Source organism: Capricornis sumatraensis, chromosome 3 (assembly GCF_032405125.1).
Source record: "Capricornis sumatraensis isolate serow.1 chromosome 3, serow.2, whole genome shotgun sequence".
NCBI classification, from domain to species: Eukaryota; Metazoa; Chordata; class Mammalia; order Artiodactyla; family Bovidae; genus Capricornis; species Capricornis sumatraensis.
In genome coordinates this window covers 74768323-74792701 of record NC_091071.1, presented here as the reverse complement: position 1 = coordinate 74792701, position 24379 = coordinate 74768323, and the positions used below count along the sequence as shown (strand labels likewise).

The window sequence follows — 24379 nt, the reverse complement described above, 5'->3', positions numbered from 1 at the left end:
TATCAAAATAATGCTCTAGTTTAGACTTTTAGACTTTTTTTAAAGCAGAGGATTAGTTTTAGAATGAATATGATAGTCCTGTAATAGCCTGGAAGAGCAGGAGCCTAGAGACTGGAAGATTAGCTGGGAAACTGCATTAGCCCATGTGAGAGGTACGTGCGAAGTCGCTCAGTCGTGTCCAACTCTTTAAGACCCCATGGACTGTAGCCTGCCAGGTGCCTCTGTCCATGGGATTTCCCAGGCAAGAATACTGGAGTGGGTTGCCATTTCCTACTCCAAGGATCTTCCCAATCCAGGGATTGAACTTGTCTCCTGCTTGGCAAGTGGATTCTTAACCACTAGAGCCAGGTTAATAAAGTCCTTAATTAGAGCAGGGGGCTAGAAGAAGATAGGATGTGATAGTTCACTGTTAAACAGAGAGCTAATAGGACTTGCTAACCGATTAATGTCGGGGGGGGGGGGCGGGGAAACTCAGGATAATCTGGAGTTTCTGAGAGAGAAAAGGTTTGTAATCTGTTAACAGTGCAATAATTAGATCTGTAAGGAGAATTTTCTACTAGCTAGGTTAAGTCAAATTAGTACATTTCTGAAGTAAACTCAAACACAACATTAAAGTATAAGATGTTCTGCTCAGAATAATCTATAACACACATGAAGTATTGTGCAGGTTTTAGAATAATTCTGAAAAAACTGACTAGTATATAAGTTTATAAAGTCCTATTAGGAATAAAGTATAGAATAAAAAGACTAAAAGCATAAAATATCACATAGACAATAAAAGTTTACTTAAGATTTTGTATTTTTAAACAACTTGGTATTTTGCAGTCATTCATTGATCCATTTAACCAGTAAACATTTACTTTGCAGCATTTATGTACCTGGAAATATATCCGATGCTGGTGGCTGTATATTGTTTAGTATTTCTGGAGTAACAGGTCCTTCGACTGAATTTATAATAATCCACTTTTTGTTTGTTTTTAAGTAGACAGTCCAGAGCACCACTATTATCTATTTGAAAAAAGTGCTGGTGCCAAGTAACCTGGGTGATACGAAATTCCTGTGACAGATGAGGGCTTCTTCAGATCTTACATAGTGGCAATGTTGCCACCAAAGACTTACAAAAATATTCACAAGGGAAGAGATCTGTTTTTTTGTTTTTTTTTAAATCAGGTTGGATAACTGGCTCAGAGGGAAATGTAATATAGGAAAAGTTTGGGACAGGATGAAAGTATTATGCATATTACCGTAAACAGTAGTTCAGAGGAGGAAAAACAAAAGAGAGTCTAGAAGACAAAAGCCATGGCAGGGAAAAAAAGAGAACAACTTAGGCCTGAAGAGAGTAAGGTTTGGGCAAATGAGGTGAAAGGGTGGCCCATATGGAGGACTTAAGAGTGGGCAGAAGAGGTACGAAGTTAGAGTGATTAAGAACACTCTTTGAAATACCATCTGAATAGAAGCTGGAGCAGACAGTGGGAGAAACGACATGGCCTGAGGAAGTCCAAACATGGGAGAAAACTTTCAAAGATGATAAAAATAAAAAGAAATTAAAATGCTGACATCACCATAAAAACAAGATTTTTCCCTTTCAATCTTGGCCCTAACAAGGAATGTTTTATTTGTAAGCAGAAAGTATTGTTCTATAAATCCAAACTTTTAGTAACTAAAAGCATTAGTAAGTACAACATGCAGAGTTTATCTGGTCCTCTGGGTTGCCCTGCCTGAGGCACAGCCACTTCTATAGCCATGAGCTCTAACCCTCCATGGCGGCATCCTGAGACAAGGGGTTGGAAGAACTGAATGACAGCTCAAGGATTTCTCTGAGTTCACACATTCTTTTAGCAAGTTCTCTTACACATAAGGAACGTACATCCCTGATCCCACCTTCCTTTTCCCATCTCTTCTCATTCTTTCTCCCCTTCCCCTCTTCTTTCATTTATTCATTCATTTCATTTCATTCAAAGTTTATACTCAGCCAGATACTGTTCTAAATCTTCATAGCAATGAAGGCGCAGTTCCTGGCCACTTGATGCTTGTAAATAACAGATCACAGTTTTGGTTTTGTTCTACAAATGCAACACAAAACAAAAAACCAGGAACAGCGTAAGAGGATGGAGAATGATGAGGTGTCAGTGGTGTAGGATGGCTGGGGAAGGGTATGCTCAGGAAGAGGCAGCACGGGAGCAAAGTCCTGAGTGGGAGGAGGCAGAACATACTCTGTGAAGAGGGAACAGCAAGTGAAAAGTCTCAGGGTCATAACCTGCGGGGCTGTGGCTTACCACGTATCTACTATCCTTTCCTTCCTCACTATCAGAGTTCTGATTTTATTCTACGTGACACTGTGTTCAGCTACAAGATGACATTTCCCACTCTTTTGCAGTCACAGAGGTGCTTCTAGAAAATGTTTTCTTTTTCCTTTTTTTAAAAAGATGATTCACTGGGGAGCTAAGCCTTTAGGCTCATCTCCACATTCCCCATGCAGAAACATCAATGCCCGGAGGTGTGGTGGTCATCTTGGATGAAAAAGTTAGAATGAGAGTTTGGGGAATGATAGGAGCCTGGTAGGCTGCAGTCCATGGGATTGCAGAGAGTTGGGACACGACTGAGCAACTTCACTTTCACTTTTATGCATTGGAGAAGGAAATGGCAACCCACTCCAGTTTTCTTGCCTGGGGAATCCCAGGGACGGGGGAGCCTGGTGGGCTGCCGTCTATGGGGTCGCACAGAGTCGGACACAACTGAAGCGACTTAGCAGTAGCAGAAGAAAAAGGACTCAGACTTCCTGATGATACTAGGGAATGTCTGAATCATTGCTGGAACATCTCCTTTTCTTTTATTGATACATAAGAGTAAAATAAAAGCCATAATTATTTAGGTCACTAGGAGTCTAGTGGGGGGATGGGGGTACCTCTGTCACTTTGAGCTGAAAGCATTTCTAAACTATTTGGAGCCAAGGAGTAGAAACAGAAATGAATTACAAGAATGCTGCAGTGAACTGTCTGAGAGATGCTGAGCCAGGGTGGCAGCAGCAGAGGTGGTAACGTGATGGGATTCTAGATTATTCTGAAAGAGCTAACAGGGACTCGCTCATACACTGGATATGGAGTATGTGGAAAAGATGAGACAAAGGTAACTAGAAGGCTGGGGACCAGAGCAAATGCATAATGGATAATGCCCTTCACTGAAAGAGAAAGAGAAGGAGCAGGCCTGGAGGGAAGGAAAAGACCTGGTGTTCTACTTTGGATAGGTAAAGCTGAAGAGCCTCCCAGGCACATGAGTGGGAGTGCAAACAGGCAGTGGTGTAGATGAGTCAAGACTGCACACCAGACATGAAGGACACCGGGTCTGGATGAAGTCATAGGAGTGTGGCGAAGGTATTAAAGATGAGGGAGAAGTTTGAGATTAGATGTCTAAAACATTCTGAAAATTAAAAGTCATAAAGAGAAGATAGATCTAACAAAGGAGAATGAGATAGAATGGTCAGCTGGGAGAAGAAAAACCAGGTAAGCCCAGCATCCCAGGAGTGAAGAAAGTCTTTGATGAAGGAGCAGGGATAAACTGTGCTAAATACACTGTCAGACCTGGGGAAGCAGAGAACGAGAACTCGACCTGGATCTGGAAACATGGCGGTCACTGGCCATCCAGCTGATACAGCCTCCTGGAGTGCAGGAGACACTGAAGACAGCACAGAGAGAAATGCCTGAGAGGAAAACAGAAAAATGGAGCAGGAAGTGGACGGGGAGAGTAAATGGAGAGGTGGGAGCTGGTATTTATGTGTTTACTGATGCCTTCAAGGTGGGGAGATGTCACAGCCTATTTACATGCCAACTGCAAAGAAAATGGTGCACAGACGCCAGAAGGCAAGCCCTTCAGGAAGCAAGGGCAGTGCCCACAGGGAGCCGTGCTGCTGGGGGGGGGCGGGGTGCGGCAGGCCTGAAGGGGGAAAGGGCTGGGGCAGGCTGCCTTGGGGACAGGAAGAGGGAGACTTTCTCTTCTAGGTATTCATGTCCTCTCAGTGAGCCAGGAGGGGAGGCTCCTAGCTGAGGATGAGGAAAGGGGAAAGGTTATCAGAGGTTTGAAGCGAGAGGAAGAAGTGTAAAACAGAGATGGAGTGAGCAAATTCATCAGAGAGATACAGTAGGATTGCCTGGTAGCATCTGAGGGCACATTTGCGGTTGATGGTCTTAAAATGAGACCAGTGACTTTAATGACCAGTCATTTCCCTTATAATCATCTGAGCTGCTCAAGGGCAGGTGTGGAATAAGCAGGGTTGGATTTGACCACTAGTTGTGGTTTTTCCAAGAAGTGTAACAGCCAAAAAGAGAAAAGGCGTTAACTGCATTTGAAGATAAAATCAGCAGACATTTACCTGGTTTTCGTTCTAAAAGCTGTTGTAAATGAAACACGGCTTGTTCATAGTCCTGTTTTCTGAACATGAGATCTGCCATCATCTATAAAGGTAAAAGTTGGTTCTAAAAATACAGCCATGTGATTTTACAAAGCATATTATTCCTATCAAGGTTGACTGCTATGAAAACACATAGGAGAAACATGAGGGCAAAGTTTTATAAAACGGAGCCATTTAAAATTCAAGTACACCTTAAGCAGATTAGCACTGAGATCTGTCAAGGATGTGAAACAGATCTCTGTGTTCACAAAAACTTTTTAGCAGAAAATATGTTTTAAGCAGTTATTTTTAAAACAGAAATTTGAAGGAAACTGCACTCTATGTGTTATCATAGAGAAGACACCTCACTAGACTTTGTAAAAATAACAAGAAAATCTTTTAAAAACCCCAAATAATATCTCAAAGGAATTTAAAATTAGCAAGACTTACTGAGATTTTCTTATTATGTGTTTTAAAAGGGAGAGTTCTTGTATTTTTCAGTTATAGTGACTCATTTGTCAAATTATTAAATGAACCTCACAAACTGTCATCTATGAAGCTGTTTGAAAAGCTAACAAAAACCTCAACCCTCATAAAATTGAGAAAGACAAGCAAAACTATTTAAAGCACAGTGTGTTAAAATGTTATATGAAGAATTTTCTCTGTAATTCAGGAAGTCTGACTGAAACTGTTAAAAACTCCAGCATGTTTAAGTAAACAGTCTTTGGGAAATTATAACTTGACCACATGAACCATTCCTGACCAGGCATCCTTTTAGTCATACAGAAAAACTAAAAATGTACTAATAATCTTAAAAATATTATTTTTCTCAAAAGCCAACAAGAGCCAGGCCTCACATCTACTATTAGTTTTATCAGGTAAAATTTGAAACTGCCACATGGAATAAATACAAGACACGACCGCCCTACTGGCACTGAAGTGTCCTGGACTAACCATGGTGGCGGCCTCATTGTCCTGGTCGTTCTGGAGAAGCAGAGCGCAGTGCCGCAGGCAGGCGTCAGGGTCATCTTGTAGCAGGTATAATCGGGCCAGCTCCAGCATTATCTACAGAGAAGGGCAAGGTTAATTAGAAACAGTCTAGAGCAGAAAGTTAGGAAAGTGTCTAGGGCGCAGATGTCACTTGACCAAAGTTAGTACAAAAAAAATGTCAACCACGACAGGCAGGTAAAGCTATAGGTTTGCTCATCTCTAGTTTCTCTTATACTGGGAAAATTATGGAAAAACAGGCTGTAACGCACTTGAAAAGTAGAGAGAGACAAAGCATTGTGAAAAGAACAGGTCCAAAACTGGCAGCTAAGATTCTAGTCCAAGCATCTCCGTGATGGGGCCACGGCCCTTTACCTCTCTAAATCTGTTTCCTCATTTGTAAAATATCAATAAAAGGCTTAAAGCAGAATTGCTCCAGATTTACAACGAAAATTTCAGTCACATTAGTTATCATTGAACAAGGTACCAGTTTGGTTGTGACATATAAACATTTATTTTTGCCTTATGTCTGAAAGGGCTATATTAATTCAAAATGTTCAATCTTAAACTTCAAATTCTAGAACATGGTTGTCTTGTGTTTTACATCACTTAAATATTTAGCCATTTACTAGACTGTTTTTTTTAAAAAAATATTAATCATCTACCAAGATCTGAGAGTAGAAAATCCTAGAGATGCTGCCTGCAAACTATCAGCACTAGCAGACGGCTCCTGTGGGGAACTGACGGCCGCCATTCCCCGCTGCCTTCTGGCGGGCAAGTCAAGAGAGAGGTGTGAAGGAAGACACACGCATGTGAGACTACATGAAACATGTTAAAGAATGAAATTAGAACATTCTCTAACACCACACACTCAAATAAACTCAGGATCAAAGACCTGAATGCAAGACTGGACACTATACAATGCTCTGAGGAAAACACAGAACACTCTTTGAAATAAACTGCAGCAGTATCTTTTTGGTTCTACCTCCTAGAGTCATGGAAAAAAAAAAATTAACAAATGGGACTTAATTAAACTGAAAAGTTCTGCACAGCAAAGGAAACCATAATAACCCATAGAATGAGAGAAAATATTTGCAAGCAATGTGACAACAAGGAATTAATCTCCAAAATTAACAGCTCATGCAATCAAAAGATGGGGAGAAAATCTAAATAGACATTTCTCCAAAGAAGACATACAGACGGCCAAAGAGCAGGTGAAAAGATGCTCAATGTCACTTATCAGAGAAATGCAAATCAAAATTACAGTGAGGTGTCACCTCACACTGGGTCAAGAATGACCATCATCAAAAAGTCTATATCAGGTCTCCTGCATTGCAGGCAGATTCTTTACCAGCTGAGCCACACATTGAGGTTTGACAGAAAACAACAAAATTCTGTGAAAAAAATTATCCTTCCCCCTAAAAAAAGTCTACATCAAATGCTGTAGAGGGTGTAGAGAAAGGGAACCCTCCTACACTCTTGGTGGGAATGTAAATTGGTACCGCCGCTAAGGAGAACAGTATGGAGGTTTTTTTTTTTTTTTAAAAAAAAAAAACCAACTAAAAATAGAACCATCATATGATCCATCAATTCCATTCCTGGGCATATATCTGGAGAACACATAACTGGAAAAGATACATTCATCCCTACGTTCATAGCAGCACTATTCACCACAGCCAAGACATGGAAGCAAACTAAAGTGTCCATCGACAGAGGAATAAAGATGTGGTGCATATTAAAATGGGATATTACTCACAAAAAAGCTGAAATAATGCCACTTGCAGCAACATGGATGGACCTAGAGGTTATCATACTAAGTGAACTCAGAATAACTAAAATTATGGTATCATTCATATGTGGAATCTAATTTTTAAAAAATGACACAAATGAACTTATTTACAAAACAGGAACAGATTTATAGATATCAAAAACAAACTTATGGTTTCCAAAGGGGAAATGTAGTGGGGAGATGAATCAGGAGCTTGGGATTAACATATGAACACTACTGTATACAAGACAGGGTTTCCCTGGTAGCTCAGCTGATAAAGGATCCACCTGCAATGTGGGAGACCTGGGTTCGATCCCTGGGTTGGGAAGATCCCCTGGAGAAGGGCAAGGCTACCCACTCCAGTATTCTGGCCTGGAGAATTTCATAGACTGTATCGTCCATGGGGTTGCAAAGAGTCGGACATGACTGAGTGACTTTCACGAACAAGCACTGTATAGCACAGGAACTCTACTCAACATTCTGTGATAACCTATGTGAGAAAAGAATCTGAAAAAGAATGAATATATGTATAACTGAATCACTTCACTGTATACTTGAAACTAACATTATAAATCAATGATACAGGCCAATAAAATTCAAATAAAATTTTCAGAAAATACTGGCCATGTATATGTTTTCTACACGAATATTACCTTTACATTTACTCTAACATTGTGCCAATTGAATTTGAGATTCAATCTAGCCTTTTGTATATCCAGCACTAAACACACTGATACACAACAGGTATTCAGTTTACTGAACTGAATCCTCTAGATTCAGGTATTTGAGATTGAGAAATCATTTTACAGTAATTATTAAAACATAGATGAACATAAAAAAAAGCTTACAGATTTACTTTTTATCACTTGTTCCATAATAATTTTTAGACTCTAACATTATTAATTCAAGCAATCATGTATTTTACAGTATTTATAAAACCAATATTAATATTTTAACTTGCATTTTTGGTACTTTTCTTTTCAAATCTTTGTAAATAAGCTGTTAAGTTTACATTTGGGGAAATGAGATGACATCTGGATTACAAGGTGCTGAAAATTTTATAAAGGTACTGACCTTATTATCTGTCTCACAATGAACAAGAGCTTCTCTATAAAACTTAATTGCTTTTTCATAGTTTCGCTGAGCAACAGAATGTTTTGCAATCTCTGCACAAATTTCAGCTGCTAAATGTTTCTGTGCAGGAACTGCATCTGGCTGTTCCATCTGAACACGTTTTAGCACCCGAGCTTGTAATTCTCGAGCCTAGTAAAATGTAAGGATAAAAAGCAATTAAAAAAAGAAGTAGAAAAGAAATGAAACAATTCTCAATAATTCACATGTAGCATAATTTTACAGATTTATTTAAGCATTATTGGTCTTCAATGTAACAAAGCCGGATCCAAAGATAATGTCTTAATTGAGGTCTTCAAAAGGTACTTGTTTGCAAATGAGCCATGCAATTATCTTTGAAACTACAGAAGTACAGAATCTTTTATATGTACTCTCTGAGGAGGAAATGCAACCATGGAACAAATATTTAGAAAAGATACCTACATACTATCATTAAAAATTGTAAATGTTTATTACATTAATAAAATAGTACCTAAAAGTTATTGAATCAAATATTGGCACTTCTCTGGTGGCTCAGAGGTTAAAGTGTCTGCCTGTAATGCGGGAGACCTGGGTTCGATCCCTGGGTCAGGAAGATCCCCTGGAGAAGGAAATGGCAACCCACTCCAGTATTCTTGCCTGGAGAATCCCATGGATGGAGGAGGCTGGTGGGCTACAGTCCTTGGGGTCACAAAGAGTCGGACACGACTGAGCAACTTCACTTTCAGGGAGTAAGTGCATCCACATACTGTCAATGGCATATAGATCAGTCCAGTCTTTCTGAGGGGAGCACCCCTGTAAAACATGCTCACTCTCTAAAATCACTGAGGCTACTGAACTTAGCTGTTCCATTCTTGGGAAGGTATTAAGGACATCACTTAGAAGGAAAACAATTTCAAAATGATGAGTCTGAAATCTAGAGATTTTAAATCCATTAATAAAAATCTACCATCAAAGAAGCCTCAAGGTCTCAAAGATGCTAATACTGAATTGTTCCAAACATTAGGAAATAGCATGTCTTAGAGAACAGTCTTTCTCTTGAATGTATGTGCACAAATATTGAACAAAATATTAGCAAATATCTTTAAATTCCAGCAATATCATTTTAAAAAAATCACAAAGTATCATTTATTTCAGGAATATAAGGATGGTTTAACATTTGAAAATCAATCAATTTAATATACCACAGGAAAAAAAAAATTGGAAAAAAGTCACATGACCATCTTGACAGATGCAGAGTACATTAGATAAAATTTAAGTCATGGTACTAAAAATACTGTTAACAAACTAGAAATTAAGAAATCATCAAAACACATCAGCCACTTATATTTAGGAATACATCTAAGGAAACATGTATAAAACCTCTACATTGAAAAACCACAAACTATTAAGGGAAATTAAAGAAGATATAAATAAATGGAAGAAATAAACAGAAGAAGAAAAGTGAGTTTAACTCCTGTCTTTGACACTAGTTGAGTGAGTTCTTGCAAGTTATTAAACCAAGCTTCTTCAGTTGTAAAACAGGATTAAAAATATCAACCTTTCCTAATTGTTATATAATAATTAGCAATGATATTTTTAAACAGTACAATCCAGTGGCATTCAAATGTTATTTCTATTTGACTTATCTTCCAGAATAGCTGGGCCAAAAGACTGTCTTGTCTTTTTTTTTTTTGTATGTGGTATATTTCTTTCTGAGACCGCCACCCATGCTCATTCCTTCACAAATGAAGGTGTTTTCCTTACCTGTTGCAACGAAGTGACTGCGTCATCAGGTCTGTCCACCTTACTGTAAACTTTTGCTAGAAGAACTTGAAAACGTCCATCCTCCATGAGGGCCAACAGTTCATTTACTATGAAAGAAAATATATTGGGAAAAATTATGATTCATTTCAAATGTTTACATTTTCCTACAAGTTCTTAAACTTGATTCTGAAAAATAGTGAATTAAGTTTAATAATATTCAGGAAGTTAAATGAAGAATGGACAAATTTGGCAGAGGGGGAAGGATTTATGATTAAAAAGTGGCCTGAAGAAAGGCTAAAGAACTGTAGAATAACTGGATACTCTTCTTAGACATATAAGAGAACAATACAGCAAAACAGTAAGAATTTCAATTTTCATTAAGTGGGTAAGCATTTCCATTTATCGAAGTTATTCAGAGACAAGATAGGGTATTTGGTACCTGCAATTAAGATAACTGCTATTTTTTAATAGTAGAACTTAATAAACAAAGTGTATATATACACACACACACACACACACAAGCACACACATATACATAATAAAGGCTGACTTTGATGTCAACCTGTCTGGTTTCAAATCAAGGCTTTATCACTTGCTAGTTAACAAGATACAAACTGAACAGGGTATCTATCCTTTCTGTCCCTCCCTCTCATCTGTAAAGTATGGGAAATAACAGTGCTTATCTCATAGAATTATTGTAAACTTTCAGGTTCATAAATTATTAAATAATAGATGCAAAGCAATTAAGACAAAGCCTTGTACATGGCAAATGCTCGAGTATTTAAAGAACTCTAGATAATTAACAAAAGGTGGTTTCTCCCACCATTTATCAGGTGCGTCATACTATGTTTGAAGTGGTTTACGTACATTGTTTCTTTAAACTTTCAACCTGAGAGGCATGTTTTGTTATTGCTATTTTACAGGTAAGAAAAGGTGGTACAAGGAACCACAAGGAGGCTGTGACAATGGTGAGAGCAGGTTGGAAGGAGAGGTCAGAGGGGTGGCAGCGTGTACCTGGGGAGGCCGTGTAAGCCCCTGTAAGACTCCAGTTAACGCTGAGAGAAATGGGAGACAAGGAGGCCTCGAGCAGGCGGGACTGGGCTCCCACTGTTTGAAAGGTCCAACACTGCTGCTGGGTTAGGAGCGACTGTGTCAGGGTGTCGGGTTGAGGGTGGAAACAGGGAGACCAGGTGGAGGCTACTGCTGTGTTCTACATAAGCAAGGACAGGCTGACAGTGGTAGAAATAAGGAGACGCGAGAGAATTCTGAATACATCTGGAAGAACCAAGAGGGTTTCCAATGGACAAGGAGAAGGGTGAAGGCAAGATTTTGGCTCTCTGAAACTGTAAAGAAAAGGTGAAGTTACTGAGATGAAGGCCACACACGGAACAGATGTGGGGAGGCAGATAAGGAATTCAGTTTCAGACATGTTAAATTTAAGATGTTTATCAGAATCAGCTAGGTGAACCTGTAAACATCAAGAAAACTGAGTATCAGATTGTTAATTTAAAAATGGAGATAATTTTATCTGCCTCAAAAACTAATGTAAGCACTAAGGCACCTAAGTACACCACTGGATGTGCCAAGCAAACAATTATTAAATGAAAGTATTTATACTAATAAATGTAATATGCTTATGCCCATGGAAGTAAAACATACTCCTTTAATCTCTAAAACCTTTAAGGCTATCTGTAGTGTTTCAAGCAAGGTCTGACAAGACTCACGCAAGTATTTCTATGGAGTTAAAAAATGCATTCAACTTTAGTAGGCTTTAAGTATCAACTTCAAATATACAATGGACTATTACTTAGCCATTACAGATAATGAAATAGTGTTATTTGCAGCAACATGGATGGACCTGGAGATTCACATTAAATGAAGTAAGTCAGAAAAAGACAAATATCATATGATTATCACTTATATGAGGAAACTAAAAAAAGATACAAATGAATTTATTTATAAAACAGATTTATAGACTTCAAAAACAAACTTATGGTTACCAAAGGGGAAAGTTGGAGGGAGGGATAAATTAAGAGTTTGGGATTAACAAATACATATCACCATAATCAACAAGGATCTACTATATAGCACAGGGAACTCTACTCAGTAATCTGTAATAATCTACATAGGAAAAGAATCTGAAAAAGAATGGTATGTGTATATATATTATATATATACTATATATATGTATAACTGAATCACTTTGCTGTACACTTAAAATCAATACAACATTGTAAATCAACTGTACTCTAATAGAAATAAAGGAAGTTTTTTAAACTTAATTTTTATGTTACTTTGGAAAGTAAAGCGTTTCTCTGTAACACAATTAACTTTCATAAATCTGTTTATATTTTTAAATATCTTATTTTAGTAGATTGACATTCTGACAAATCAACCTCACATATACTAAGGAGGTAATACATACTAATATCAAAATAAAAAGGATCAGCTATATCAGGTATACTTTTTAAAATTAGATTTTCATACCAGGTTCATGAGCTAGAGCATGCTGAAGAACTTTTTCTGCTTTATCATACCACTTCAATTTTAACAAGAGCTCAGCCAGGTCATAGCAGAGATAATTTTGTTGTCCACTTTTCAGAGCAGCCTCATAATAAGTGATTGCCTAAACAGAATCCATTACAGTTAGGAAAAGAAAAGGCAGTGAGAGTGGCATTCAAGCATAGATCCTACACACACTATGACTTAAAGCAACTGGAAGTAACTTAAAAGCAGCTTATACACAAACTTGCACTATTGGTTAAGTATGTTATTTTTCTTACAGAATCAAAAATCACAGAGGGCAACTAGAATTTCTTCTAACAAATAACAAAAGTACTCAATTTTTATTCCAAAAGTTAGTGAAATTTACTGACTGAAAATTCTTTGCTAGGTGTTATATATACGTTCAACAGTTACAAGGAGTAGGGCAAGAGTGTAACAACTACAGGAAAATCCATTTTCTTGACTAGAAAACAAAAAACAGAAAAAAAAATCCTCAAAGCACATGGCTCAAAACTGGTTCAACAGAAAGGATATCTATTATGCTTTTTCATATAATGAAAGAGATATTAACAGTAAACATATCTTAATTTACTTGATGGAAAAATTGGGGTGTAAAATGAAGCCTGACGTAAAGTTTAGGGTCCCAATATCCTTTGCAAAATGAAGCAGAGAAGAATCTGAGACACTGAGAAAGTCCTTAACACAAATTCCAGTTTGTAAAAACAAATTTGGGGTTTCCAACCATTAAGATACAAACAGTGCTTGCTGAAGATCTCTCATCAAGCAGGGTTCGCAAATTTGATCCAACAGATATATCTAAAAATGTGAAGTATTTACCTTTGAGTAGTTGTGAGTTTTCACAAGAGCTTTCCCAATTTTGCTTGCCAATGTTCCATCCTTTGGGTTGTGATTCAGTGCTTGCTCATACGCTACTATTGCTTCCTCAGGCTAATGTTGGCAGATACAAAAAATAAGCAATAAAACAACAGCTTAGTTGGCTCCCATTAAATGACAACACTTCTATAACTAAGCTCTACATCTGGAAAACTTAACAAGACTAATAAAGCACATATTAATTCCAGAAACATTAATAATTTCAGGGAAATGACCAGTCACTAGCGCAGGTATAATTTAGTAGGACAACCCCAACCATATTAAGTAGGTCCGGGTCCTCATAAGTAGTCATATGAGAACTGAGAGATAGCTGCTTGACTTTTCATCTGGCAGTCATTAGAAAAGACAGAATCAGAGGGTCAGAGGATTGCTTCCCTTTGAAGAAAACTTCATCTCAGCCAGTAGCTCTTTCCACCCTTTTAAAGGTGACTCTCACTTTACTTCGGGCATCTCTGTTTCAAATGACAGTGCTGAGTAACTGGATCTTCGTTTGAAAAAGACAACTACAACTTTTTAACTGTCACGGTTGTCTCCTTTTTATTGTGATGACACGATCTTCAACTATTAAGTAAACATTAGTAAAATGAGAGGCGGGGAACTGGATAAAGGTGGTCAAAAGGTACAAGCTTCCAGTTAAAAGTATTACAGATGTAATGTACAACATAATAATTAACAGTGAGGTACATTATATGTGAAAAACATTGAAAGAGTAGATTCTGACAGGTCTCATCACAGAACAAATATTTTTTTCTATTTTTAAAATTTTGTACCTATATAAGATGATGGATAGTCACTGAACTTACTGTGATAATCATTGCATGATGTAAGTTAAATCAGTATGTTGTATCTTAAACTCACAGTGCTGCATGTCAATTATATCTCATTAAAAATGGAGGGAAAAAAACCCAAATTCCTTTCCGTAGAATGTTATGCTAATCACAAAGGAGAATTTTTGGTTTTTTGTTTTGTTTTTAAATCTACATACAGTAGTATCAACAGCTTTACCTCCTGAATATTCATGTATGCATCACCAAGGAGAAGAAAAGACCGAGGACTGGGCATCCTTTCAGCCATTTCTCTGGAAATCAGATGAAGTCTACTTAGCATACTGAATACAAATTTCTTCTTCTAAGCCAATAAAAGAAAAGCTCACTTATTTCAATAAACTAATAGCCTCTGAGTACTCTTTATATCCCACAGTGTAATACGTACTATTAAAACCCTATCAATACTCACAACCAGATTGTTTACTCTAGGTCAACAATCTTTTTCATTAAATTTTCCATTTCTTGAAAAGCAGGTAGAAGTATACTGACAAGATAGTAAATATGTAAGCTCTCATTATCCAGAAATATGTTTTGCTCTCCTTAATTCTAAAATGATGTGGGAATGAAGTTCCAAAATATGACAAATACTTATTGTCATCCTATGTGTTTTGAGCTCTGATATTCATGGTGTACGTCATATACAACAATAAAAATACAAAATCTTCTATTTCAATATTTGCTGCTGCTTTTTATCTACAAAATGTGAACTGCTAAAGGTGAAAATACCAAAAGTTGCTCAAATAATATGGTGCTAAGTCTTTAGTGTACATCTCATTTAATTGGTCCAAAAACTAATGAGAAAAGAGAATTAAGACTTCACAGATAATGCTAAGAGTGTACTATATAGCTACTGTGTCAGATCTGCTTAAAAAAAAAAAAAAAAAAAAACTATGCTTTTAACTACTATACTATAGTGCATCCAAATCCATGTACTCAATTTTAAAATGCTGTCATATCATTAGAGGTGATAGTGCTGATCTTTTAGAAACATCACAGAAAACATAATTTAGGAAATTCCAGCCCATTCAACTATACAGGGGGTGCTTCTCAGTTTCTTTGCATCACTCAGTAACTACAAAGAACCTGAACAGATTTCTGGGCTTTGATATTTGCAAAATATAGATGAATCAACATGACTTAATTCATCAACATTCTTAAGGACAAAAACATTAATTTTCTTTCACATGGGTTGTGTGCTTGTATCTTTATCTTTTTGTTTGGGGAGAAGTGTAAGAACAACCTGTGTGTGCATGAGCACACTCACGTCTGTGTGTTGTGTATCCCACTAACTCCTAAGGGCATCGGCGTATGATACTTTCAACCCCTGCCATTTCTGTAATCCATACCTTAGTGCAATAAGTGCATAATTTTCTTCTGCTATGAGACAGTGTTAAACATGACTATTTAGTCCCTGAATTGTTACATTACATAATGCTTTTAAGCTATTAGAATACACGTAATTGTTGCTCTTTTCCTTCCCACCCAGGAAGATTCAAGGTCCAAAAACAACACCTGAGGAGGGAGACTGAGCTGAGAAACTGGAGGGAGTCACAGGCTGAAATAAATTGTAATTACTATGATTTAGGTTTTAGGGAGAGTATAACCTGGTTAGAGTGACTGTGGCTGGTTGCAGTAGAAGGAAGCAAGAACACATTAAGGAAGGGATCTATAAAGTATACGAAAAGCAGTTAAAAGGAAGAAAGAAATTTGGGGATTAATTTTAGGAGATAAATGTGTCAAAATATAATGGGCCGAAAGAACCATTTACCTGTAACAAGTGATATATAACATTTTCTCTTTTCTGTGCTTCAGATATATATCTGCCATTTTTTCCTTGGCCTCTATGAAATACGGCTGCTCAGCTGTAACATTCTGAAGCATGCTTAAAGCCCTCTCCACATCCCCCTGGGCCAGAGCTAGGTCTGCGTTAGCGATAGTGACACGCAACTCTTCAGACGTCCCAGAAAATTCATGGATGGCATCTTGTAAAACTTTGGCTGCCTCGTGCTGTAAGGGTGACATCAAAATAACATTCAAAACTATAACAAATCACACTACAAATGGGGGTCTTCTTCTAATACAGAATGAACAATAAATGCTAGCACAGTTTTGATATTTGTGATATATTGATTGATTTTTGAAAAGCACAAAAATTTAAAACTAAACTCAGAGACCAAATTAAGATGACATATTTGTTAGCTGAAAAGTGTTCTTATAACTATGACAACAGCAGTTGCTACGTAAGAGTTGCTGCTACTGTAATTTAATTAACATTTACCTTGCATCCAGCATTGTATTAACCCATTACTTCTTATGACAATCCTCCAAGGTAGTTACTATAATTACCTCCCACCTTGCAATAAGGAAAATAGACTCAGACAGTTAAGGAGTTAACAAATGATGGAACCAGCCTGACTCCAAAGCCTAAATTCTTTGTTATGTTCATTACTGCATCTTCAGTGGGATTCAGTCCACAGTCACCCTCTGGACCAGATGGTTCTTCACTACATAGCAGGTTATTCCCTATACTAGGACATCATTTTTATTATATGCCAGGTGAAAATATTTCCTAATTTCCAAGCCAGTACCTCAATGAACCAAAAATATAATTTATTTTAATTCATCTCAACTTAGGAGATTCTTAAAAAATTCTGATTTAAGAAATGTTAAACCAAGAAAAAAAATTGTGCATTGTAGAATCAATCTATAATGGAATTGGTTCTCCTTATTAAATGCATTTTATGTTAATTTGTTAGTGAAGTAGAAATTCTTTGAGATTTGGCAAGTACCTAGACAGAGCCTTACTTGCCACTAAAATATGAAATATGAAGTAACTGATAAGCAACTGCTGTAACTTAAAAAACAGATTATAAATGATAACTTCCTCATTTTCTACAAGATTCTAATTCTTTTCTCAGAATTGCATTCATACTTGCTTCCATCTGGTGCCAAGTGATGAGAAACAAATTTTCTAAACTTAACCACTTGTTCAAGGGAATAATTTTTGCATTTTCATTTCCTATGACTATATATACTTGGATAACAAAGTTCAGATCTGAGCAATTGAATTAAGTTTGACCTACCTGTTCTCCATTTAAACGGTGAACCTCTGCCAACTCAAGAAAGACTGATAAACGATGGCTTGCATCAACTTCAGTTTTTCTATATTTTGTCTTTGAGGAAGATCCAATTCTCCTCATTCCTGGTAAACTCATTGCCATGTGCAGAGTTTTAATTGCTTCTGCTATTTCTCCCATTTTCTTTTGTGACTGTGCTTTTATCAGATGATATAAAGGATATTCTCTCACCTGAAAAAATAATATTCAGAAATCCTTCCTTGGAGTGCTTACAACATCAACACATAGTTTACAATCCATAAAATGTTATGATAATAGGAACGCTGAGGACAGTCTACCCTGTGAATGCATGAGGTCCTTTTCTGTCCTCTTACTCATGTTCTGATCATTTATTGAAAAATCAGAATTCAGGTAACCTGCCACTACCTAGTATTCCCTGGTGGATCAACAGGTGCTGCTACCATGATAGGAGAGAAACTGTACACAGAATTTAGAGGGCCAGCAAGTACAGTCGAATAAATTATTCTAGTTTTCAGAAAATGAAATTTCTTTATCTGAGACTTCTCCTACTGAAATATAAGTTATCAGATTTCTACAATTTCTTTTTATTTTCTAATTTTAAGATTAAACATTCAGGGCATGTTAACCAAACATGGGTTTTTACCCTTTGATACTACTCTGAAATGTGTACTATTGAAGCTTCTGTCTTTAGTTTGGCTACCAATGGCATATACAGAAAAAATGAGAGAATGACAGACGATGAGGAAGGAGTCAAGAAAAGAAGATGGTACAGAATGAGATGATGTGGCAGCCATCTAACCTCCAGGATGGCTATAGTCCTCCTAAGGCTGGGTTCTGAGCCAGAGCTAGGCATCAAGTTTATCTGTTGTCCTTGTGTAAATAATCAAGCTTATGCTCTGATCTCAGAGATCTTGATTCATTGGGTGTGGTGCTGGCACTGGGGTCGTGATGTACCACTAGTCTTAAGAACTACTATCCTAAGAACCAGGTGTTACTTTCTACAAACCTTGCCTGCAACTCGAATTCTCCAGTTAACTAAAGGGTTCTCACATCAAAGAGTCAAAGATGCTGCCAGACAAACAGAAAGTCTGAGGAGCTCCTAACGAGACTTCAGGAAGCCCCTGAACCTAGGATTTTCTGTAATGCTCAGGGATATGGGATGTTTACACTGAATGTCTTGGATAGAAATCTAGTGTGTTTATGTCCTCAAACCACATACCAACTTTCAAAATGACTAGGCATTCTGTGATGATGTATCCAAAGTTATTAAAAATCAAGGTCCAAGAAAGAGACAATAAAATAAAAATCCTAAAACATAAAAATATTTGGCACAATGTTCTATATTAAAAAGCAGAGACATCACTTTGTTGACAAAGGTCCATATAGTCAAAGCTATGGTTTTTCCAGGAGTCATGTATGGAAGTGAGAGTTGGACCATAAAGAAGGCTGAGTGCCAAAGAATTGATGCTTTTGAACTGTGGTGTTGGAGAAGACTTTAAAGAGCCCCTTGGACTGCAAGGAGATCAAACCAGTCAATTCTAAAGGATATCAACCCTGTATATTGGAAGGACTGACGCTGAAGCTCCAATACTTTGGCCATCTGATAGGAACAACCAACTTATTAGAAAAGACCCTGATGCTGGGAAAGATTGAAGGCAGGAGGAGAAGGGGACGACAGAGGATGAGATGGTTGGATGGCATCATCGACTCAATGGACATGAGTTTGAGCAAGCTCTGGGAGATGGTGAGGGACAGGGAAGCCTGGCGTGCTGCAGCTCATGGGGTTGCAAAGGGTAGGACAGGACTAAACGACTGAACAACAATGCTCTATAACTGACAACTATCTTTATATGTATTCACAGTACATTTAATGTTCATTAAAATTGTAGAGTAGTATTATATAACTTTTATAGAAAAGAAAACTGAGGTTCAGAGAGCGAGAGGTAGAAAGACCAGACACTAATTCCAGGTCTTTTGTTACCAAGTCCATATAGTTTTGTTAAACTAAACCACAGGTGCCTCCATTTTTTTCTCCTAATGCTAACGAGCTCAAAACATTTTCCACTAAAAAAATTCATTTATTAGCAAAATGTTACAGGCTAAAATACAAAACAGTTGAACATGTAAACATTTGCTAAAGGTTTAAGGACAGCGATATGACTTATCCACTTGAGTCTGGAACACTTACCTTAAAATTATAACTCAGGCATAGTTCAAGAGACTGAGAACACAATTTGAATTTTTCCTGAGACAAATAAACCTGAGCCATCAGGAGATGAGCATCGGCATAGGAAGGGCTGTGTTCTAGGCAATGCTGCAGGTTATTATAAGCTGCTTCAATATCACCTGGTGAGGAAACAAAGTAAAAAAAAAAAAGATTACGAGGAAATCTGAGAGAAGAGGGAGAAAAGTAGTCTATGGATAGTTCTGGTGTTTGACCTTGAGGTCCTCAGCTTAAACTCTACCTGCAATACTAAGTTGCTCAGTCATGTCTGACTCTTTGCGACCTCGTGGACTGTAGCCCACCAGGCTCCTCTGATCATGGGATTCTCCAGGCAAGAATACTGGAGTGGGTTGCCATGCCCTTCTCCAGAGGATCTTCCTGACCAAGGGATCGAACACACGTCTCCTAAGTCTCCTACACTGGCAGGCAGGTTCTTTAACACTAGCGCCACCATCCGCTTCTTTCTAGTTTGCATGAAAGATTATATCCAAAGCCAGGCCATCCCCTTGGTGATAAAGAGCAAATCAGAGTATGTGAAAAGATCAGAATCCATCACCACTGTTACTGACAGTCCTATAAATGTACTTTTACTATCCTTGTCTATTTTTTTTTTTAATTTATAACTTCTTTAAAATATGTAAAACATAGAAACTTAAAATAACTAGAAAGTTACAGTGCCACATTAACAAGAAAGATTTAATCTAGCAATCATTCTTGGTCACAAATTTTACTACTGCACAAAAGACAACACAAAAAGCACAGGAATATAGTCTAGAAGTTTATAAATGTGAGTTACAGATTTTAAATGCCTCTTAATACTAACTGAAATATTCAAATGTTCTGGAAACACATCTACTGTATATCTAGAAGTCTTTTTTTTTTTTTTTTTTTTAGTATAGTTGATTTACAGCTGATTTACTGTGTTAGTTTCAGGTATAAGTAGTGACTCAGTATTTTTGGAGATTATATTCCATTATAGGATATTAACTATATCTGGGAGTCTTAAAACAGAAGGAAATGATCAAATGAAAGTGATCAAAATACTGGATTCTACCTTGGGCTGACAGCTAAGGGAGGAAGAGGCTTTTCAGAGAAACACCAGCACAGACTCTAGGTGCTAGAAGTTTCATGATATAACCCACATTGATTCACATTTAGCCATCTCATAAACTGGCCTTAAGCAGGTACAGCTAGACAAGAGCCCTGTGCAACTCTGCTAAATTATTATCTGTTCAATAACTCTCTATGAACTTACCTGACACCTCAACAAACAAAATAAGGCTTACAATCAGGCCTTCAGTTCCAAAGGCTCAACCTTCTTATAACAGAAATCCATTTAAACAGAAAACATTCTTCTTAAAAACAGGGGATTAATAAACAAAAATTTGGCTGAGTTAGTATAATAACTTATTAAATGAAGTGTCAAAATGTGTCAATTAACCATCAAGCATAATCAATATTAGAGTTTTCATTCTGAAGCAATCCAACACTCAGAAATCTACAGGCAAAAAAAGAAAGGAGGATTAAGCATAATAAATTTGCAAGTAAATTATCACCCCCACATTCTTTTAGGAAAGAGAAGGATCACGGAGATAACCTGAAAAAAAGTGATTATTACTGGGACTTCCTTGGTGATCCAGTGGTTAAGAATCTGTCTTGCAAGGTAGGGGACACAGGTTTGATTCTCGGTCAGGGAACTACGATCCTGCAGGACATGGAGCAACTAAGCCCACACGCCACAATGAAAGATTCCACATGATTCAGTGAAGACTGTGCATACTGCAACTAAGACCTGACACAGCCAAATAATAAATATGTTTTAAAAAATAGATTATTTCCCAAAAGAAGGGTTTGCAAACAAGAGCCTGAAAAAAAAAAAAAAGAGAACTATGTGAATAACTGAGATCTTTTTTGTTTCTTCTAAAGGTAAAGAGAAGGAATATGGCCAGTTAGCTTTAGAAAGCCACTAATTACTTAAAAATGGAGAAACAGGTCATTGTTGGGAAAAAAGGCCAAACAAACATCACATCAATATCACATTCTTATCTGAGATCAGCTCAAATTCTCTTGAGGAAAAAAAGAAATTTCATTTCTGTCCTGCAGTTCTGCCTCTGTCAGGGTCTTCTGTAATGAAGAATTTGGCTGGCCTTGGTTCCTAGGAGACCATCTCTAAATCTTGGAATAACCCAAGCAATAAGAGTGTCTTTGTTATTCATGGTAGGCCCTGATAACTTATGCTAATATGACTAAGGGCTGGCCAGGCCAGAGATCCCAACCATGTGATTAGAGGGGTAGGGACTCTGAGTCATCCATACCGCCTGACCTGGGGAGAGGGGAGCTGTCTATGTAATAAAACTCTTGGGTAATGAACCCTGGGTGAGCTTCCCTGCTGCTAATGGTCTAGAGGTGTTGTCGTATGTTGATGCATCAGAAAGTTGATGTGTCCTGACTCCACAAAGAAACGACAATGGAAACTTCACACGTGGGACCCTCCCGACCTCAACCTCTGCTTCTCTTCCTTTTGCTAGTTCAGATGGATATTTTTTGCTATAAAACTCTAATCCTAGCTGTAGTGCTTTCCTGACTTCTATGAGTCTTTCGAGTAAACTACTGAACCTGATGGGAGTCGTCAGAACCCTTAAATTTGCAGCCAGCAAGTAAACGTGCAAATGGCTCTGGGAACCCCTGAGCCTGTGGCTGCTGTCTACAGCTAGGGCAGTCTGATGGAGACTGTGCCCTTAACCTGTAAGTCTGGTCCAACTCCAGGTAGTTTGTACCAGAAGTCACTGCAATTGGCAGCTTAGCAAGAATACTACTGTTTAGACATGTGCCAGCACTATTTCACATGATTTCAAGCTGCTCTTTTTAACAATGGGGTCATTCCTAGCAAGAGTTAGTTGCTCAGTCGTGTCCGACTCTTTGCCATCCCATGGACTACAGCCCACCAGGCTCCTCTGTCTATGGGATTCTCCAGGCAAGAATACTAGAGTAGGTAGCCTTTCCCTTCTCCAGGGGATCTTCCTGAAACAGGGATCGAACCCAGGTCTCCTGCATTGCAGGCAGATTCTTTACCAGCTGAGCTACAAGGGAAGCACTTAATTCCTAGAGACTTTGGCAATGAAATATTACTATTAATATATGGAGACTGAATTATATAAAAATTCAAAATAAATAAGTATTTAATAAATTAGTCACAGAATTCAAAGTCCCATTTGAATATCTAGTAGGTGATACCCATTCTAACTGAAAATAAAGTAGAAATATCATGTGGCTCAACAGAACTCACTTAGGAGAAGGTATCAGAGACTCACTTCTTACAACTAAAGTATTTTAGAGGTGAAATAAACTCTTGTGATAATTTGGTTCTTTTTTAAAAATAGTTAAAACCAAGACCCAAAAAATTAATAAAGTCAATCTCTTAACTCTTTCTGTTATATATAGGAAGTAACTGTTCATGAGAATGAATACATTTAAGGTGGTTTCTGCCCTACAGGACTTTACAAACTTAATTTACTCTGCAGAGCATGTAGCCAGCAAAGATATATATATATATATATATATGGCCCATATGATGGTCTACTTATATATATATTGCCAAACGTATGTGTCCTAAAATGCTAAAGTTATAACTGAGGTTATTTTTTTAAAGCTATGAACTACCAATCACAGAAACTAGACAGGAATTAATTAATGTATTTCTTAAGTATCTGAAACCTGATAAACATCAGATTTGATTATGCCAATGAATCAATAATGATGGATTATGATCTGTTCAGAGGAGAGATTCAAGACTATAAATTTTTACTGCCTGGCTTTAGTACTATCTGATGGACTTTTTTTTAAAGTGGTAGAACTATATTTTTCCAGAAGTTCATTTGAATCACAGAAGTTTATAGTAATCTTTTTTAAAGAACTAAACAGTTAAGAGTTGTACAATTTTATTCTGTATAAAAATTAATTAACTGTGCATATATAAAATGTGTATTTTGTGTGACTATTCTTCATATATGAGGAGTGCTTATTTTGCTCATACTTATTCTTATCAACACCAGAATATAAAGGTTATCTTAAACTTTTAATGTACACCTTACCTGACAAATACTTCACTTTTGCTATTAGAAAGACAGCCTGCAGAAGACCAGGAACAGTTCTGACTATAGTCTCCAGGATGGAGGTACAACGTCTGAGAAGGGGAGAAAGAGGCTGCCCAGGACTTGCAGGCTAAACAAAACAAATCAGTAAGTCATTTTTTTAACAGTATTAGGCTAAAAAGAAACACATTATTAATTGTAATGTGAACAGCAAAACCCACATGCTTTTCTAAAACTTCTCTTATTCTATTCATTGCCCAGTATCTCACTATGACTAGATTAATACTGGTTTATCTCCCTGGGATCTATGAACAGACTATATACATGATGGCTTTTGCTCAGCAAAATAATTGTGAAATTACTATACAGTTACTAATTTGATAACATATGAAAGGAGCATTTATGTTCAAAAGCTTTATCAAGGTAACACACCCGTTCAAAGGAATAGAGAGGCAGAGTTTCTTGCTGGAACTGAGAGTCAAGGGAATGTGAGTTCTAATTCTAAACCTGTCTTGGGATTTTACTCAGTTCAATAACCTGCACCACCCTTGAGAACACTGCAAAGTCAGTTTTTAGAGAATTCAGATTCTGTCATCCTAGTGAAAGTCCAATGGCAGAACACACGCATGTACAGTACACCAAAGGTCCCATATTCCCCACTTTTCTGTCTGACATGTTGGAGGCCCTCAATTTTTTTCTCTTTTTATTAATAATGAATTTAATAACTAAAGTAGTATTAGACCAC

The 24379-nt window shown here is 37.3% G+C and overlaps 1 protein-coding gene across 1 annotated transcript in view; it reads right to left on the bottom strand.

The window, feature by feature from the left end:
• TTC21B (tetratricopeptide repeat domain 21B) overlaps window positions 1-24379 on the bottom strand; it is a 94183-nt gene that overhangs the window by 39596 nt on the left and 30208 nt on the right. The window contains exons 12-22 of the mRNA XM_068968770.1: window positions 23635-23764; window positions 19508-19665; window positions 17305-17529; window positions 15990-16228; window positions 14400-14472; window positions 13338-13448; window positions 12483-12621; window positions 9996-10102; window positions 8214-8402; window positions 5339-5449; window positions 4367-4448 (exon numbers count right to left, since the gene is read on the bottom strand). Of these exons, the coding sequence (XP_068824871.1) occupies window positions 4367-4448; window positions 5339-5449; window positions 8214-8402; window positions 9996-10102; window positions 12483-12621; window positions 13338-13448; window positions 14400-14472; window positions 15990-16228; window positions 17305-17529; window positions 19508-19665; window positions 23635-23764 (1564 nt within the window). The remainder of the gene's footprint in view (window positions 1-4366; window positions 4449-5338; window positions 5450-8213; window positions 8403-9995; window positions 10103-12482; window positions 12622-13337; window positions 13449-14399; window positions 14473-15989; window positions 16229-17304; window positions 17530-19507; window positions 19666-23634; window positions 23765-24379) is intronic.